Here is a 19566-nt window from a genome sequence, read left to right on the forward strand (position 1 = left end):
AGGCCTACATGGTTCCTTAAGACCTCGCAGTAAAGGAAGGGATCTATAAACATTTTTCACTCTGTTGAACTTTCATTTTAAAAGAAACCCCAACAAACAGGTAGTTTAATGCGTTAACGAGCGAACACCTTTCAGATTTGAGTACACTGCAAAAGCCGGGGCATTTGAGGGCTGGTTATTCTAAGTGTATGAGCTCAACTGAAAGTGGAATAATGAGGAGAGGAATAATAAAAATGCTACGAGCACTATTTGTCTGCATTAGGAAAGAAAGTGATCTGAATTAATAAATAGATCATAGGAGCTGATAAGTTCATAAGAGACGATAAGACTCAAGGAGTTTGGGGCAGACTTTATTGAATTGATGGGCTCGGAGGGGAGCCCACAAAACCAGTCTGCTCCGGGGTCTCTGGAGCCTGAACTGCCTGCAGAGGGATACTGCAGAAGTTATCCAAAGCTCTCGGAGCCTGATGAAGGCTGTGGAACAACAAATACACTTGCTATCAGCTTAATCCCAGGCTCCCTTTTCTTCCGCCCTCTCTGGCCATCAAAGTCAGACTCATAGGGTATATGGCTGGGATGCCACAGGCACAATGAATAGCTCAATATTTTTGTGGTAGCATCTTTCCAGTCTAATTTATAGCTGCTAACATGTTTGGAAAAGCATTTTTAATGGATTGCAGGCCTGAAATCTGTCTCTTTGAAGAGCACTGATGGACATCCCTTTTGCCCTGGAGATTACTTTGACTGAACCTACTGGATGATTACAAGAAAGAGAACAAGTGTAATAGCTCTGCTGGGTCAGGCTGAAGCCCATCTTCCCTAGTATCCAGCCTCCAACGATGGCCAAGAGAGGATGCCTTTGAAAGAGTAAATGAATAAAGAAGAAAAACATCTACTGACTTTTCTCCAGAGTACTGTCCTAGCTTCTGGTGATCTGCGTGTCAGAAAATGCACAAAGTTGACATCCAAGTTCATAGCTCAGTTAAATTTTTGTTTCATAAATTTGTGTGCTGACTCAATTAAATTACAGAAATCTCATGGAATAAAATTCTATAGCCAACTTGTACACTGCGTGAAGGAGGGCTTTCTTCCTTTCAAGCAAAACATCCAGGCAGTGTTGCAAAAAATGCAATGTGGGTCAGAGAACCACCCACCGGTAACTAAGTTAAGGAGCATGCTCATCTGCTCAGGTCCTCAGGATGGAAACACTTCCCATCTTCTCTGAAGAGCTCTTTGTCATATACTTGGCTACTCTGTTTTCTCATGCAATCAGCCTGTATCCAGGCCAAATACAAGGTAGGCTGTGGAAACGAGGTATTTTCCTCATTGTCTGTGTCTTACTGTCGTGTCTGGTGCTAACAAGGCAACTCAACTGCACTAGCAGTAGAGGCAGTAGAGGTAGTAGGTAATACGATAGGTAATACATCCTATAGATATACATCCTCTCTTCTGGGGGTGGGAGAAGCGCCTCTTATGCAGCGGTAAATACACTAATCACAGGCTGAACACATCCAAAAGACTACAGGGCAACTCCCCTTATCGCGCTGTTCCCTGAGGCAGGAAATGGGGAGAAAACCAAGACTTGCCATAGTGTGTAGGGAACAGTGGTTCTGCAAAGGGCTGCAATTTTCTCTTCACTGTTCCGCTGTCTGAATTGGCTAATTTTCTGAGAAGGCAGCATGTTTAAACTCACCACAGATCTGAGAACAAACACAAGCTCAAACCAAAGCTGAAAGCATCCTTACAATGCGCAATTGGCACTCCTGAGCACAACTTGCTGCTTCTCCTTTATTTGTGCTGGCTATCCAAAGGCAGCTTAGTCAACCTGACATATGGGAATTGCCTATTTCACCCTTCCATGGGAGCTCTTTTCGGTGAACCAGCAACATTACCTGCATGCCTTCTTGACCAGAGATCCCCACGCCAACATCTGCCACTTGGATCATGCTGACGTCATTGGCACCATCACCTAAAGACGACAAGATACAGTTTTGTTGTCACTAGTAGACCACGAACAGTTAGCAGCAGCAAAGCAAAGGAAAACCAGTTGTTACTGGGTGTTGGCTGAGTAAATAAGGGCGATGTGGGGTAGGAAAGGATCTGTCTTCGGAATATAAGGTTCGAAGCCTGGCAAAGCTGCCAAGACATTCTGATCTTTGTAAACTTTTTTTTTTTAATAATGGAAAAGTATTATAAAAATAAAATAAATCCCTCTCTTTTTCAGTAAGATCTAAAATTCAAGTATCTGGCCTGAACTGCACAAATACTAAAACACCAGAAGGTGAGAATGAGCTCCCCAATACTTCTACTTCCTGATTAACTGTCTGCTTGCAATCAGGTATGACTAAGAATGAAATATGCAAGGAGGCCTAAAGCCAATGAGAATGTCTAAACAGTAAAAAACACAATAAAGTTAAAAACTAGATGAATTCTTGACTTGGGTTGACCAGTCTAATATCTTTAATACACCCATCACAGGCAGATTTAACTGCAATGGCTGCACAGTCACCATCCCTTGCTCTGCTTCCAATCATGACACCACAAATGACAGGTGCCATAGAAAGGATATCAGAATGGGATGTGTTATCTACTTCTTAACCTCTTAAATTTACTGCCAGTGTGCTAATGGAAAATGAAACAATATTAGCTGTTGACAAGAGAGTTGGTTTTAAACTTCAGTGGCTCAGGCGTACATTCACGTCCCTCTCCAGCTTCCTTGCTGTTGGCACATGTACGAGGGACATCTGCTCACCTGACACAGTTGATGCCTCTGTGACTGTGTGACACAACCCCCCGTTAGCTCATGTGGGTTAAAAGGGAGGATGTGTACAGCAGGGCTTTTAATCCAGAGCAAGAGCTTGAGTTCAACTTGCAGGCTCAAGATGCTCAGAAAGAATGAGAACACAAGCTGCCCAGTCTCCACTAGTGCTTTTAAGCATTCTTGATAATTCAACTTAACCAGCCAGACGATTTTGACAACATATGCAAATGATTATGTCCACAGTCAGCCAAAGATATAAATTCAGTATGAGGGAGGCATATTTGAGCTAGATATAGTGAGCATGAGGAGTATTATAATCAACACATATTTGGTGATAAGGATGTTACAAGAGTCTGGCGATTATTATATCTACTTAGGGTTTCTCATGGGTAGGTCCAACCCACATGTTCTTGCTATGATTAACCAAGACAGGTAGATGAACTCTAGTGTGTTTGTGACAAAATATGCTGCAATCATATCTTCTAAATCAACCCAAGCCTGGACTTGAGATAGGGAAAGAAGATCTGGCTGACTTTTCTCAGGCAAAAATCATGGAAACATGGAAGATCCTGCCAGGTTTAAGACAGGATGACTGACAAAATCTCCCCTTTGCCAACTCAGTAATTAGCAGGGAAGAAGTGTAAGAGCTGGCACGATGCCGATCATAAATCCATTCTCTATACTGACAAGGCCAAATCATATCCTATGCTGTGTGGCCGACTTGTGATGAAAAATGCAAAACTTTGAGATGAAACATGATTGGATGAAACAATACTGAGCACCATTCTGTTCTGTGTAATACAGTGATTGCAAAATGGCATTCTGCACAGCGTCAGCTAACCCAATCCTTCAGAGATGTGTTTGGACATGCCAAAACCTCACAGCATACCTGGGTCCCGATTGCCCAACTTCTGTAGGAAGAAATCCCAAATACCACTCCAGAGTTCTATCCTGGTTTTGAATAAATATCTTAGAGTAAATATGTTAGAGTAGTCTGACACATTTTCAGACAGAAATGGAAGGCTATTTGAGTCATTACACAACTGGAAGAGTCCTATTGCAAATCAAGAAATCAAAATTCTCAAGGCACAGTATACACACCAAGGCAGGCTAGTTGAAGCTGAGATATTTACCTATTGCCAAAGTCATTGCTTTGAGTTTGTCTCTGACTAGTTTCACTACCATGCTCTTTTGGAGTGGGGTAGAGCGACAACACAGTACCGAACGGCATCGCTTGGCTAGTGCGAGAAATTTATCTTCTAGTGTAGGTTCCAGGGCATAGGCTAGAGTCCTTCCATCAATCACTAGGCCCAAGCTGGAAAGCACAGAGGAAGAGGGTGGATAGAGATGGGTGAACCCAACAGTCATGTTTCCAGTAGCTTCGTCTATTGTGTTGTTTGAAAATTTAGACTCTACGCATTGCAGACACTGTTCCAGCAAGACAGCACATGTCTCCTGAAAAAAAAATTCAAAATAAATATGCTTGAGAGAAAAGAACATGTATTCAAACATTTGTGTTTGCTGTATATTTAGGCATAAGGAATATGAGGAATGCGTTATATTTGCTGCACAGTTAAAGTTTTAATTTCTAATAATCTTTTCTATTCTCTCTAAACACAGTTCAAGCAGAAGATATGACAGCAATGAGGACTCAAAAAGCTTAAAAACTAATTCCTGTTTAACATGCCGTATTGTATGCTAAACTAATTTATTTTAGCTCCTTCTCAGAATAACAGTGCTGGGAGATGATATAATTGGTATCAGTACCAAGTTAAGTATGGTGATGAACACTATGTATACGCCTACGACTCAGATCAAATAGTTACGCATTGTTAAAGGCCAATTAAAGGTTATTTAAGCTGAATTCTCTCTCATAGCCATACTCAACTAAAAGATGTTATTGAGAATATACGAACATTTAAAATGAAATGCTATTGGTCTTACATCAAAGCATGACAAAAAAGAAAGATCATGGAAAATCAATTTACCAGTTCAGTTGATACACTCAAGAACGGAAAATGCTGTTAATCTTTTCTTCCTTTTCGAAAGAAACTGGAGCTGGATACTGCTGGCCTACCTCTCCTCTGCTGATCTGAAGTCCAATTTTATCACCCCATTAAAGGACTATAGCACTATCAGTCTGGTTCCTTGTATGTTAGACCATATCAGTAAACTCTCTGTGACTGTCTGCTTGCAACAAGTTGAGCACAGGAAAGAGCAGTAATTCAGAAGAATTAGAAAAGGTCTGTTAGGAAGCAAGGCATTACTGTAGATGTGGTTTTCTGACTCTCAGAGTTAACATTGCAATTTAAGTATTGCTTCTATCTCCAGAGAAAATGCCACCTGAGAAAACATGAATGACTGAGTTATCTAAATATTATGTTTCAGTAGTGTAAAATAAAGCACAAATTCTCAATAGGTAATAAATTGGTTTTTTCCTCAACATGTTTAATAACAGGTTGCTTTTTCAGACCCATTAGTGGCAATAAGCAAAACTAAGGATGTTTTGAGAATGCCTCCCAAGGAAAGGCATTTATGCTGCTATGGCATATTTTCATTCATGCTGGAGCCCACTACACACAGTTAAATGTCTTCAGTAAGCTTTTGACACATGACACTATGGCTTAGAAATATGATTCACTGAAAAGTATTCAAAGACATGTCCTACCTGAAAATTATGGATGTAGCAGGAAAAGAAGAAAAAAAAAAAGAGGGAAAGGAAAAAAAAAGCCATCAAACTTTTAATTGTACAAGTTGAAAATAAAGCAAAGCTAGTTCACAAGTAAACTTGTATATTGGATCTGCTTACTGGTGATTCAGCATTCAAAGTGATGATTTCTTGGTCATGATCTAGTAGCTTGCAGGCATATGCGATATTAACAGCTGTTTCTTGCTTGTCTCCAGTAAGAACCCAAATCTGCAACCCAGCTTTGCGCAAGTTTGCAATGGTTTCTGGAACACCATCCTGTAAACGGTCTTCAATGCCAGTTGCACCTAAGCACATAGAAAAAGCAAAATGTTCCACATTAAATGAGCACTTAGGGTTCGCCTCAAATGGTAAGCTTGGATTTTTAAAAAAAGCAACAGCAGTCACTTTTATTGGGAAAGAGCTGAACTATAATACCAATGGTTTCAAGATTTGGGCAGCAGTTTTGGGGTATTGGGAAAGAGGAGTGGAAAGTAGCTGGGGTTAACATCTGCAGCAACAGTCAACAACAGATCCAGAATTCAAGACTTCAGAAGCAATTTGATGTCACTTCTAGTCTCAGAGGTTCACGAGGCTGATGCATCTTTGCTTATTGTCTCTCTGCTCTGTACCTTCACCATTTCTTCTGCATGTTGCTAGAGAAGATATTGTTGCTTTGATGAGATCGTTTCCAGTTCTTAAGGGTCTTAACTGCCCCTCCTCAACTAGAAGAGGCTGCGTCACAAGACATTTCTCCCTTTTGAAGGGGAATGACAGCAGAACTGCAGCTTGGCAACAGCACATTAGGCTGCAGACGTCAACCTAAACCTTTTCCTGCCTTGTTGCTGCTCTTTGCTCTTGCAGAAAGACACGGGTTGCCAAATGAGATGCAGCAGGGAACAAATCATAAATCTGTTGGCCATGGTGTGAAAGTAAAATGTGGCTTTTTTACGCCTTCAGTGTATCTTTCTACCTGTTTATGAGACGCTGAGTCTCTTTCTTAGCTTTCATAAATCAATTGACAGGGACAAGGCTTTCAAATATGGTAGCAAAAGCCACTCAGGACCAACTTCAGCGTCACCACTAATACATCAGTTTCAGAGAGGCTTCAATGTGAGGAAATGTGAGCCCTCACTACTAGAGAATGGGGAGGTGTCAGACATGCAAGTTAGCTGGAACAACAGGAAAAACAAAGTAAACTTTTCTCAGCTATTTGTTTTCCCTATGGTTGTTCCTTGAAAAAAATATTGTAGCAACAGAATATGAAATTCGATATTTAAATAGAATTTAAATGGAATTTGAAATAAAAATATTTTAGCAATACAAGTCCACCTGAAGTCTGAGCACCAGTCATGTAGGTGGAAAACACATTCTTAGGACAATGTCAGGAAAGCTATCATTATCCAAACAGTGTACAAAGCAGAAGTTATTCCTTTTCCAGACTCACTTTTTTATTCCCACAACTTAATCATAACTGATCATTGCAAGATACAAACCACAGTATGAAGTTCTTGGGGAAGGACTGAATTAGAGGTTTACTGATGGTTAGAGCTCAATTATTTGTCTGGCAGTTCAATTTCACTTTTCCACTCCCCACTCCAGTGCAGCCAGAGCCAACAGGCACAACCATGGTGGGATCCTCCTGATTAATGTGGTCTGAATTAGTCACCTCATGCTCCCCTTTAAGTCAGAGGAGTAAAATGAAGAAATAACAGCAGAGCACTCTGCTTCTAAACATTGTATTACTTAATCTCCCTCTTGTCATGCAGAAGGATCTAAAACTTGAAAAATATCCCCTCGTTTATCTCATGTCAATTGGTTAATGACGGGTATATCTTTTATAACTTTATCACAGTATACCTGAATTTCGCAGCTTGTCTTCAATTCTCCCCTTTTCAATACACTTGCAAATTCTTTTGCAGTAGAAAACCAGACACTCCAAGCGCATGATTCATCTAATCCTAAAGTGGCTATCTAAGACAGACCAAATGAACTGCACTCTCTCTTTTTGTCTCTCCGTTGGTTACATGAGGAGCCTTAGAGATCTGTAGCAGATACATCAGAAGTTGGGTGAGCTGGATCTCATCTCCCAGAGACAGGCATGTTGGTAATTAGTGAAGGCTGTTATCTCCAACAGTGTTATGGCCATGTCAAATTCTTTGCCAGAGAAAGCAGCTGGATGCTTGGAGCAGTAGTGAATATATATACATTTTAGAATCTCAGTGCTTTCAACATCTCAACTCAGCAGAGGAAGAGTATGACTTAGTTCTTGAAATACATTTTACATACACTGATTTTAACTGCGTCATTACGAGGTAATGCAATCCCCTTCCACAGAACACACAGGCCCCAAGTGCATGTGCTGAACCTGACGTATATGCGAGCTGATGCCTCTCACAAATGCTGTTTATGAGTTTTGCTTTCTGACTGTCTCTGGTGACCCTGGAATCATGGAGGTCTCTGACATGCTGAGGTGGCACTAAGCTAAGAAAATTCTGCAGACAGTTTGGGCCAAGTCCTCCTCCTGTTCAGAGCAGCCATTCCCATTTACGATATTGCGTCAAATTCATCCCTGGCGTTGCTCCACTCATTTCACTAGTGATAAAATGATGGCAGGAGCAAGGAAAACAGGGTATGTCTGTTACGTTAATTATATCCCATTCCTTTGTGGTGCTGCACATGACAGCCATGACAAAGTCCAAAAGAAGCCAATTTCTGTGCTGTCAGAAACCATTTAAGGAAAAGAATGGATTTCATAGCCAAGCTTTCAGAATTTTTAACACATTTTAATTTCATGTCCACCTCTCATTTCGTTACCTAGCAGATGCAGATTCTTCTCTATCCGCAGTGCTGACTGAAACAGAAGTTCTTCACGATTTTCAATAGAGGATTCTGCTTCTAAATGACTTTTTAACCAACAGGCATACTCTTCCTTGCTGAGAACCTATTAAAAAGAGTATGTGAGGGCATAGTCAATGTGATGCAGAGGCATTCATACTTTACTGAATAAAATGAAAAAGAAGTTATGAATCAAGAACAATAAATTAATAAATGCCTTCAGTAATCTTTGTCAAGACTCTCCTTAAAAGCAAACTAAGAGTCTGCATTTACTTACTCTTTTTGCAATACAGAGGGTCCGCAGTCCATCTACAGCATACAGATTAAGGTAATTCTGGGTTTTGCTTTGGATTTTTTTTTGATGTTTGCCCCGAGGGTCATCTAGATAAGAATTAAAAAAGAAATTAGCGATTGAAAAATAACGGCAGCTGAATGGCCTCAGAGAATAAAAACCTGTCTACAGTACTCACTGTACCAGCACTTTATAACTGATACTTTTAAAGAGCTGCTGATGTCTCCTGGGAAACTCAAGTAAAACGTTTCATTTAGAAAATGAAATATTGTCTTTTTGTTCTATCTCTTCTGTCTTCTCTCTTCAAAAGTTGTGAATTCATGTTAGAAAGACCACCTTTTGCTTACTCCTTAAGTATTTGTCTGGCTTGAATACTTTAAGAAATCATGATAATCTTCACAGCAAACAATAACATCAGAAAGAGAAGCATGATTTCAAATATACTACTAGCAAATGCTTCTCCACATGTCATCACGTGCAGAAAAATGACACTTACTTAAAAACAGCACTTAGTTTTCCACCAAGGTTAATATCTCAAAAGAACCAGAAACAGTGCTCTGTTTTGTATATCTACGTGTATGAAGGTACTTCTGTTACTGCTGTACTGATACTGCAGTACCTATTGGCCCGAGTCAATTCAAGAAGTTCTGGGTATGAGTGTGATTTCATTTAGAAGAGAATTCACAGGTGTGCAGACCTCCCAGCTAGCTTCTACCTTCAATGCAGCAGCACAACTTCCAGTTAGCTTTACTCTCCACTCAAAGCCATGTGTAAGAACTCAAAATCAGGACTGAGCATCTGTTCCTTTTCTCTCTTTAGTTGGGATTGGTTCAATGTGCTCACACTGTGATCAAAAAAGAGTAATGAATATGACAGTAACACATTTTGTTCCATCTCATTGCCTAAAACGATACCTTCGAAAGTTAAAAACAGGTGATATGCATCTTTTTTATCAGCTAGGATCAAGACAGGTTCATGTACAATGTACTGTAGTAATAATCTTAAATAAAATGAATTGCAGGGTTAGTACTAAAGTAAATGTACAAGCTGGTAAGTTTTTAGACTGGAACTACTGAGTGAGAATTACTGGTATCTTATGGCATGTTTTCTTATTCCCTGATGTCGTATAATTTTTTTTCTCAAGTCTGAAATTTTTTGGGCTGTAGAATCATTTCAGGTTTATAGTTTTGTAACTGGAGCTGTTCCTCAAGGTATATTTGTGTTACTGGTACTTGCACAGTAACCAGTCACAGAGTCAGGTGACCGCCACTCATCACCAGAAGTCTGAGCAGCTGAAGACACCTACTACGTATCATCTCAGTTCACCATTGGGTGTGCTCACCTCTTTCGACTGACCATACTGAGAACCTATGGGTACTGTACTCTTATATTAAGCACTTCATACAGTTATCTACATTAGATGACACAAATATCTTACTGTTTATACTTTTTGGTGCCCATTTTCCCAGTGTGCATTCATAACGGATTTGATCTTGCTATGCATGACCACATATATACATGTCTATTTGTCTATGAACTTACACAACATTCAGCACCTTCATATTTATACAGCAGCACAGTGTCTAATTGGGCATTCAGAGGCTCCAGCACAAATACATACAAGTACTGATGTTGTAGGAAAGAAGGAGCTGGGAGCTTGGAATCTCAATATTCTAGTTTTTGTTCCTGTTATCTCAACCATGTGTGAGCATGATTTACTCACTGTATAGCTATTTTCTCACCTTTGAAGACTGTCCTGTCCTCTATCTGTAAAGCTAGGAGTGTACATATCCAGCTGTTCCTAAGGGACTCCATAAAGATTGTGGTAGTCCAAGCATTCCTTCGTTTTAGTTCTATCTCTGATTAATGTCACGTGGTGAATACTGGTAGGGATATTCTGGTGGACCTGTCCCATCTATCTGTTAATGCTACCTATGCTATCACTACGGATTTTTTCAAAGCATCAGTACAAATGTATTATTCCAGAAGAACATCTCTACAAATGTTATGTGCAACTGGAAAGCCCCTTGTCACACTATAGCTTGTGGCTCTGACACACACACCCCAAGGTTCCTTCAGAAGCTATTAAACCGGTTCACAACTAGATAGAGCTGCAACATAAAGTGGAAATGCACACATTCTAATCTGGAAACCTAACAGAGTTTCATTTAGCTTCTTTCCTATTTGTGCACGATAATATTTTTGGCATATGTGACTCGGCTGTGCAATATAAGCTTTTTTTTTTTTTGGTGAGAGAAGTACTGCAGCAAACCTTCTAGGCTTCTTGTATTAGTCAGCTTTTTTAACTTTAGAAGAATAAAGCAGGCAAGCACTCTTTCTCACTTATTGTGATACGTTACTGTTCTAGAGAGAAATGCCATATTTCTTACATATCTCACACAAAACTGTCTTATGGGAGTGGCTATCTCAGTCACTCACTGATTTCAAATGGTGCAAACTTGAATAAGTGCTTAAACATACCCAAGAGTCATTCCTATCTCTTTAAGTGTTGTTAATCACTTCAGATCTCAGTACCGGGGCACTAATGCAGTGTTCACATCAAATGCTTATACCACTTTCAACAAACAAACACAGTAATTCCTTACAAGTAGAGATGTGCACACCATCTTCCGTGTGTGGAAGGTTGCATCTCCCTCCCTCCTCCAACAGCATATCAATGAGAGACAAACCCCTTCTAGCTCTTCATGTGCCTCGTCAGTCTTACCCTGAGATTCATCTTGTGCTCAGAACATAAAAAGAGGGAAGGAAATCTCCTGCAGACAAAACCCAGCTGTGGAGATTTTTTTTTAGCTGGGATGCAATGTCTATGCTGAGCAGTGTGACCACATACACAAGTCTGATGAGGAGCAGCTGACAGAAATGGGGCCGTTTAGCCTGGAGAAAAGGAGGCTGAGGGGAGACCTGATTGCTGTCTACAACTACCTGAAAGGAGGTTGTAGCATGGAGGGGGTTGGGCTCTTCTCCCAAGTAACAAGTGATAGGATGAGAGGAAATGGCCTCAAGTTGCACCAGGGGAGGTTTAGATTGGATATTAGGAAAAAATTATTCATGTAAAGGGTTGTCAGGCATTGGAACAGGCTGCCCAGGGAAGTGGTGGAGTCACCATTCCTGGAGGTGTTTAAAAGACGCGTAGATGAGGTTCTTAGGGACATGGTTTACTGCTAGAATTAGGTTATGGTTGGACTCGATTATCTTGATGGTCTCTTCCAACCTGAATGATTCTATGAATCTATGATTCTATGTACCACGGAAGTGAAAACCACCAAATAAGTCTTCTCCAGAAGAATGATAGAGGGCTAGTGGCATTCTGCTTGCTTCATTTCCCTCCATAATCACAAGCTGCAGAAAACCAGCCCAGTCATTGTTTTCTCAGTGACTTATGTTCACAGTTCCTGTGGAAACTGGTTATTGACTCAAGCAGTAACATTCTTATTTATGAACGTGGTGACTCTTGAGGTAAAGTAAAAACAATACACTCCTGGGAATAATTTCAAGGCTTTTGGCAATATCTATATGCTATCAGAAACCATCAGGTTTCACAGACTCAACTTGATATACAGGCAGAACAAATGGAGTCAGTTTAGAAACTTTTTTACTTTTTGAAGCTTATGGTGATTTCTGATTTTATGTAAGACACGACCAAAGCTACATTAGACATTTGCTTCTGGCTGTTTCATGTTATATTTTAAAACGCTCTTCATCCCAGACAAATGGGACACTTTGTATCTGATTACGACCTATTCATGCAATGTGATGTTAGAGTCAGGGGATTAGGGACTCAGTGTTGCCTTGGTCTTTCAGTCTAAGAGCACAAGTACCACCAAGTCTCAAGATGCATGCTTGACTGGTGTACAATTTTCTTGTCCCTGAGACACTAAGATAGCAAAGAGTGAGCACTGTGATGATTAGCTGCCATGTAGGTTCACTTTTTGGTCAATTTCCTTGAAATGATAAATGCCTGGATTCTTGTAGCATCACATCTCCTCTCACACTCATGTTCCACTATCACCAGAGAACAGGATGAAACCACCAGTAGATCCCACGATACAGATAATAGCCACAAGCATAAATCTTCTGATGCTCCCTCTACCTGGGGGATACCTCCCTGTAATGGGAAAAAGATGCTGTTCCCTCAGGAACTGACAACATATCCACCGACACTAGGATACTGCAGGCAGAGACTGCAAATTCAGCTCCAGGAGCGAAGACGCTCAAGAAAAATGTCAAATGTTTTTCAGACAGATCTGCTAAAACATACAGAATTACTGAAGCCAGCCATAACTTAGATGGCTAGAAAACAAGGGAAACTGTTTCTGAGGTTCTAGTGGCTGCATCTTACATTGCTTGCAAAAACAAAATACACTATAACTGGTAGTTCAGTGTGGGCTAAAACCAAGCAAACAAAATAAGGGCACAATTTCAAAGCCACTTTCAGTTCACTTGCCTGTAAAGATGGTGGAATTGCTGTATTCGCCCAGCTACAGAATCTGCTCACTGCCAGCACCAACCTTCAGGAACTTTGCTCCCCCTTCTCTGACATACCCCACCTTTGGTAATGTCGCTGTTTGGTTTCTAACTGTCCTTGTTGGTTTTACCCAGCTGGGTCCTAGATCTGCCTGAAAATTCCTCAATCCATTCAGTCTGCCGTGAATGGACACAACAACTGCAAACATAGTCTGTTATATGGTGACAAAATATTTGAGACTTGGCATAAAATAATTGTTTCTTTTATTTTCTTTTTAAAGCTCAGTTCTCATTCTGAGAACTTATTTCTAAGCACTATTTTCTAGGTATGCTATTAGAAATTCTCAGTACTACAAATTCTCTGTTAGTACTTCAGAGGGAGAAAAGTTTCCACAGATGCTCTGTGTACTTTCTGTGATATCAGATCTTTACTAGAAAATTATTCATGAATACTTTGTTGTTAGTTAAGGACAAGTTCTTAATTTTTTTTGGCTCAGCTTTGATTTATATGGCTGTAAACAGAAAACTAATGCCAACATTTTTCTGTATTTCATTAAACTAAAATTACACAGTATAAGCCTTTCACAGTTGTTTACTCCAACTAATGTCAAAGTAACCACAAAGTCAATGCATTAGTGAAACACAGAAGTACCTCTAGCGCTTTCGGGGTCTGTCCATTCATACTGGGGTAAACTTTACACACTGGATTAAATTCAGTGTTGAAAATACAGTAAATTAGAAGCAAACTGATTCATGCAAAATGAAACTCATGTGTCCTCTAACGTCTGAAAGCTTATAGGGTTCTTCTTGAATCCAACTGATTACAATTAGGGGCTATTTAAAGTTGTCCCTGTTTGATGTGACATCTGGGTGCTGGAGAAGTTCTCCATGCTTCAGAGAAGTACTCTCTGTTCACGGCTACATGTCCATTCCCTGCTAATGAACTACATGTTTGAAGCCAAGATTTCTCATCTGAACAGAATCTCTCCTTTTGCCACAATCTTTTTGTTTTGAAGGCTGATTGATTCATAGGGTCATCCAGTGTCATAGTCAAAACAACATAAATGCGTGGATTTATGCAAACATATTGCAGCAAAAGGATGTAAAGATTCACAAATAAAACAGAGAAGGGAGCTGCAATAGGAAGTGCTTAGGTTTCATATAAAATACTCAAGTAGCCAAGCACTGCCAGGCAGGTTTTCCTGAAGAAATGTAAGTTGCTTTGGCAGAGTTTCAAGAAATTCCTTCCAAATAAAGTTTGCTAGTAGAAGATCTTATACAGAAATTAATTTAACTCATTCTAGTAAGGTGAGAAACCAGTAATTTATTATGGAAAAAAATGTTATAATAAGAAAATATTATACAAGAAGAGAGATGGCTGCCATTCTGTCATTCCTTATATTCACAACAAAAGCAGGTGGGTCTACAACAAGATATGATGAGTTTTTCGGCAATTAATCAGAACTGCCTCCCTCCCACCTTCACTCCCGCAAAAGTAAGAAAGTGGTGTACCTGAAGAGCAGGGCAGAAGAAGATCCATAACAACTGAATCTGCTCCTTTAGTGTAAACATTTATTTCATCTGTGAGAGGGTGTCTGACGACTACTGACATCCTCTTCCTGACGGAATCAAAGCCCAATGTGTGTAATACTTCAAAGCTTAACGTTCCCAGGTGAGGTAGCTCCACTGATACCTGGTCAGACAGCCTTCCAACCAGAGAACAATTATATGCCCTTGCTGCATAGACGAGAGCAGCTTCGTCTGGACTCTCTGCCTCGTAACGGAGTTCTCCTTCCTCTGGTCCGCTCCCCACTGCTGCCTGGCCTTGCTGGGAGCTGTAGCCGTTGTTGTTCATCTGCGCAGAGTATGCCAGCTTCTCTTCCAGTTTTAATAAAGTGCTGTCCGGAGATGTAGACGAAAGCAGGCTTAAGCCAAACCTGTGCATTGATTTGCTCGTAGCTAGACTAGAGGAACTGCTGCTGTTAGATCCAGAGGTCAAGCGACTTGGAGTGAATCTTCGTATGAAGTCTTCTATGGTTTTTACTGGGGATTTTAGTTCGAATCGATCTCTGACCTTCAGAAGCAAAAAAGAAAACAGTGAGCAAAAACCAAAGAAAAACCATACAAGAATTCCAACATTGATATTCAGTCTAAGCAGCTCCAACTAAAGAGGAGAATTTGAGAACAAAAATAATAGTGTTTTTGAGAAAGGAAAGTGAAAGGACAAAACTAACTCAACAGCAAAAAACTTACTAGAACTTCAGAATCGTGCCTCTGTGTGAAAGCAAGTATGCTGGTATTAAAAACATTTTTTCTTCTTTCACCTCCTCAGATAAGACTAATGGATAGACTATCAACGTTGCACCACCACTAGCAGTGCATACTAAACATTATTGTCAGTAGAAAACATTGGCACTCTTTGTGCATATTCAGTAAAAAAAAGAGTTAATGAAAGAGTTTTCTAGTGAGAAGTGTGGTATCCGAAAACTTTTATGAGAATATGCCAATGTTGACAACATTCTCAATAAGAACATGTTGAAATAAGTAATTTCTGTCGCCTTCTCTTTCAGCATCTAAGCATTTTGCTTCATTTTTATCACTCATCTCTGTTTACTTAAATCTTTTTTTACAGATACAATGTTATTAATAGTAATAGCATATTTCTAGGAATATATATTAACGTATTATATAACAGTGTACCATCCCCGGAACGGCAGAACTGAGCATTCTCCAAATGTTTCCCTGGCACAAAAGCACGTCATTTTGCAGACTAGTTCACTTTTTATTCCAATCTGGAACAGAAGCAACTCTCAGAATTTTGTCCAGAATGGAAATTCCAGCTGCTGGCTAGCCTTAATACCACATTCCATTATATTTTTGTCTGACTAATCATCTTGGGATTGTGTTTTTGAAATTCTCTTTCATCAGTGACACTGGTTTTAGCCAATTTAAGCAGCAATGATCATTATTTCTCATAATGAGCCTAAGATGCATCTTTACACAATTTGAGAGTTTTAAGTGACTTTTTCAAGTATATTCTCTTTTAAAACTTTTAAAAAATATCTCAGCCATTTCTTAATATAATCTGTATGTACAAAATACTTGCAGAGAGCTTATATTCTTTTCTGGAAAGTCTTGCACATTTGCGTACCAGTGTCCACATGTACTTACACACATACTTGTATTTATTAAACAAATAAGTCACAGTACCAGAATTTGGGAAAGTTTCAGAAGTATCTTGAAATCGTAGATGAAAGCACATCTTACCTTGAAGGTAAGCTGACACACTCCATTTAACTAGTGCTTTACTAAACCCTTCTCATTCACATAGTGGTTCTAAGAGTTGTCTCACAACTAGCTCTGTTTGTTTCTTGCTAGAACAGGGGGTTTTCATTTCCTCAGTTTACCAGACAAATTAGCACAAATGCAAAAGAGACTTAAACTCTTTTTTGCTGCTTCTTTAACCCACCTTCTGTCTGGGTTGATTTGGTGCAGTAACCACAACTGTATTACAGATAGTCAAAGCGACGAAGAAGTCAAAAATGTCACATAGTTCTGGACTCAGATGGGATAATGGCTGTTCGTGGCTCCTCATGACCTCCAGATGCTTTGCACATTCATTCACCTTTTCTAGTAACCTTGGGTCAGGTGTGATGTCCTTCTCCTAGTAATGAACAGCAGTAATTAGCATTTGTCACTCTGCAAATTTCCAAACCAGCAATAAGCAATCAAAGTATCCAGAACAGTGTCAATGTCAAGGGTTTTATAGCAGCCTTACACCACAGAGCAGAGGTGGAGGGGACTGTAGAACACCCATTCTAGACAATAAACAGTTAACAATGATCTTTCCAACAGAAATGGAAATGTGAGTAACCGTGTTGTCAACTTTTTCACTACAGATAATTATAGCAGCAATCTTCATCTACTTTGGGGGTAGTGGATAGGAGAAGAGTTACATACTAATATTCCTCCCTCTCTCTTGTCTAATTCATGACATCTATCATCTATTACTGAAGGGTGGCACACTACAGAGGCCAAAAAGAGTAGAAAAATTAGACAGCAATGACATTCAAAGCTCTGTCTTACATCAGCAAAATAAAATGAAACCATCTTGGATTGTTCGTTAGAGAACAACAACCATCTCCACATTTGAGAGTAATTAATGTGCTTTTTTTACATTGAAACACAGAGCATTTTCCACTCTGTTTCATCAGCACTTTCCAATTATTCAATCTTGTCAGAGCAAACTCCGCTATTCCTTAAGATAGCAGGATGCAGGGATACAAAAGATTAAAAGATAAACCAACCTAAGGCTCTTTCTTCAGTAGAATTTCATCTACTGAGGCTCAGCAGCTGATGAATCTGAGCAACCAGAGAACCCCATGTGTAAAAAGTGCAAATCTGAATTGTACCAGAAGTCCTTACTCTTGACTGCAATCAAGACGTTCCACCAGTGCAAACAGCATCTTTCTGTGTCTATATTTGTAACCTGTTTTGAGGGTGAATTTGTGTCAGCAGTGCAACAATGCGAAATCCCTAGACAGACAATACTTGGCTTCTTTGCTGTCTTATTACGATTCAGCTCATGTGAAACTTCCAGAGAATTACAAAAGCATAAAATAAATTAACCAAAGCAAAGTTGTAAGGACATAAATTCACCAACATTTTGAAATGTAAAGGTTTTTCTTTCATTAAAATACAACACATGCAATCCACTGATAATTTTGAATCATGCTAAAAATTATGATATGGTGTAAGTCAACAATGTCTAAGAATAGGAATACATGGTGTCCAGCTCCGCACTTGTTAGTTTTAAAATCCTCAGACAAAAGAGAAGAGGCTTACACAGAGCAATTAGAATCCTTGACCTCAAACCTTATGCTACTCTCAGTTTCTATAGATAAAGGGAAGGCAAACATTTTCTTTTCAAAATTAAGGTAGAACTAAAACAAAGGTTTCAGATTGTCTTCACCTTTAGCTTGTTCCCACAAAGAAGGTAAATAGATAAGATCTATACCAACATTTGATTGTTTTTGCACAAACAGCTGTGACTACATAAGAAAAAATGCCCAGATGAAGTCTATAAGAGTTACGCAACGTGCTACGGATTTCCTTACCTTTCCCTTTTCAGGACGTTGTTCTACTAAAAGATACAGGACACTGTGCATTTAGTTCTCATGACTTACCATTGGGCTACTGAATGCAGTGTGCTTCGAGAGTATGCTGGCTCTTTTTGCTTCAGCTCTGCTACCTGTGCGCCGGTGGGTTTTGGTGCTCTGGCTTCTGTGGATCACTTTGATGCTCTGATGGCTGCAGATACTATCGCGGTGCGACAGAGTTCCTCCTTTTGGGGCTGCCTCCTCTTCCTCAGAATCAGGTTCTTGGTACATCGCTAAGCGTTTGGCTATCGGTAAAAATACAGAGGGAGAAACGTTGCGCACATTAAACGTGGCTGAGAAAGAGGGAGGGACACAGTGACTTTGTTCAAGTGATATATATTTTAATATTACACAGTGCTTTCACGGTAAGAATGAATGATTCCATTATCAGGGGATAACAAAGACTAGTCTTAATTGAATGGTAGTATCTAATGGAGGATGCAGATAACATAATTAGAAATGTAATGCAATACACTGTCTCCCTCAGCACCACACTCTGACAGGCAGTCAGACTCTGCTGTAATTCACTGCATTCCTGAAGACTTTTCCAAAGCTCAGCCTGATGAAATCAACCAAATAATTTGGTCTCCACTTGCAGTCTGAGAAGGAAATAATCCAGAAAATTTTCTTGTCCTTTCCTACAGAATATGGAAATTTCACAGAAAGTATTTTCCAGAAAAAATGTCGTATCTACCCAGTACCAGTTAACTGACATCTGACTTGTCCTCACAACAACATACCTGCAGAGCACCACCGCCTTTATTTTACATACAGAGATGAGTTACAGACAGCGTAAAGGCCTTGCTCGAGGTCAGTGCCACCTGCTGCAGAGTGGGGACGTGAACCCGGATTCTTGACTCCTCGCCTAGTGCTAAAACCACCCTGGAGTCCGTCCCTTCCCTCTGAGCAGCATAACAGGCAGGACGATGCAATGTGCAGTAAGAAACCCGGAGTACCCTCACCTACTGCAACATATGTTTCTATCTATTTGCTGCAGTGGGCAATGCCAAGGGGACACAGAACGAAAGAGTTTTTCCAAATTATACATTTTAGATGAACGTTTTCCCAGTCAAGAATCCAACTACAACAATTCATGTTAGAAACCAGTCCTGGCAGTCTGATACACAGAAGTTAAAAAGGAAACAGAAGAGGTGTGAAACAGCCATGGAATCCAGCCCCTCTAATGACAGGCTCCGTTTAGCTCTAATTGATATAAAACATATTTTTCAGTTCCTAAAGATCATGGGTATTTAACAATCTGGGTTATTCATTAGGCAGGCACATGACATTCTAACAGGTATCTATTTATTGCTTTGTTAGGTATTCATTGAAAGGCTTTTTATTA

General features: G+C 39.8%; 1 protein-coding gene across 1 annotated transcript in view; it reads right to left on the minus strand.

Annotated features, from left to right (window-relative positions):
- ATP10A (ATPase phospholipid transporting 10A (putative)) overlaps positions 1 to 19566 on the minus strand; it is a 117240-nt gene that overhangs the window by 11627 nt on the left and 86047 nt on the right. The window contains exons 8-15 of the mRNA XM_065639352.1: positions 18249 to 18466; positions 16532 to 16726; positions 14575 to 15136; positions 8563 to 8666; positions 8265 to 8391; positions 5571 to 5755; positions 3895 to 4216; positions 1893 to 1969 (exon numbers count right to left, since the gene is read on the minus strand). Coding sequence (XP_065495424.1) covers positions 1893 to 1969; positions 3895 to 4216; positions 5571 to 5755; positions 8265 to 8391; positions 8563 to 8666; positions 14575 to 15136; positions 16532 to 16726; positions 18249 to 18466 — 1790 coding nt within the window. The remainder of the gene's footprint in view (positions 1 to 1892; positions 1970 to 3894; positions 4217 to 5570; positions 5756 to 8264; positions 8392 to 8562; positions 8667 to 14574; positions 15137 to 16531; positions 16727 to 18248; positions 18467 to 19566) is intronic.

Source organism: Caloenas nicobarica, chromosome 1, assembly GCF_036013445.1.
Source record: "Caloenas nicobarica isolate bCalNic1 chromosome 1, bCalNic1.hap1, whole genome shotgun sequence".
Taxonomy (NCBI): Eukaryota; Metazoa; Chordata; class Aves; order Columbiformes; family Columbidae; genus Caloenas; species Caloenas nicobarica.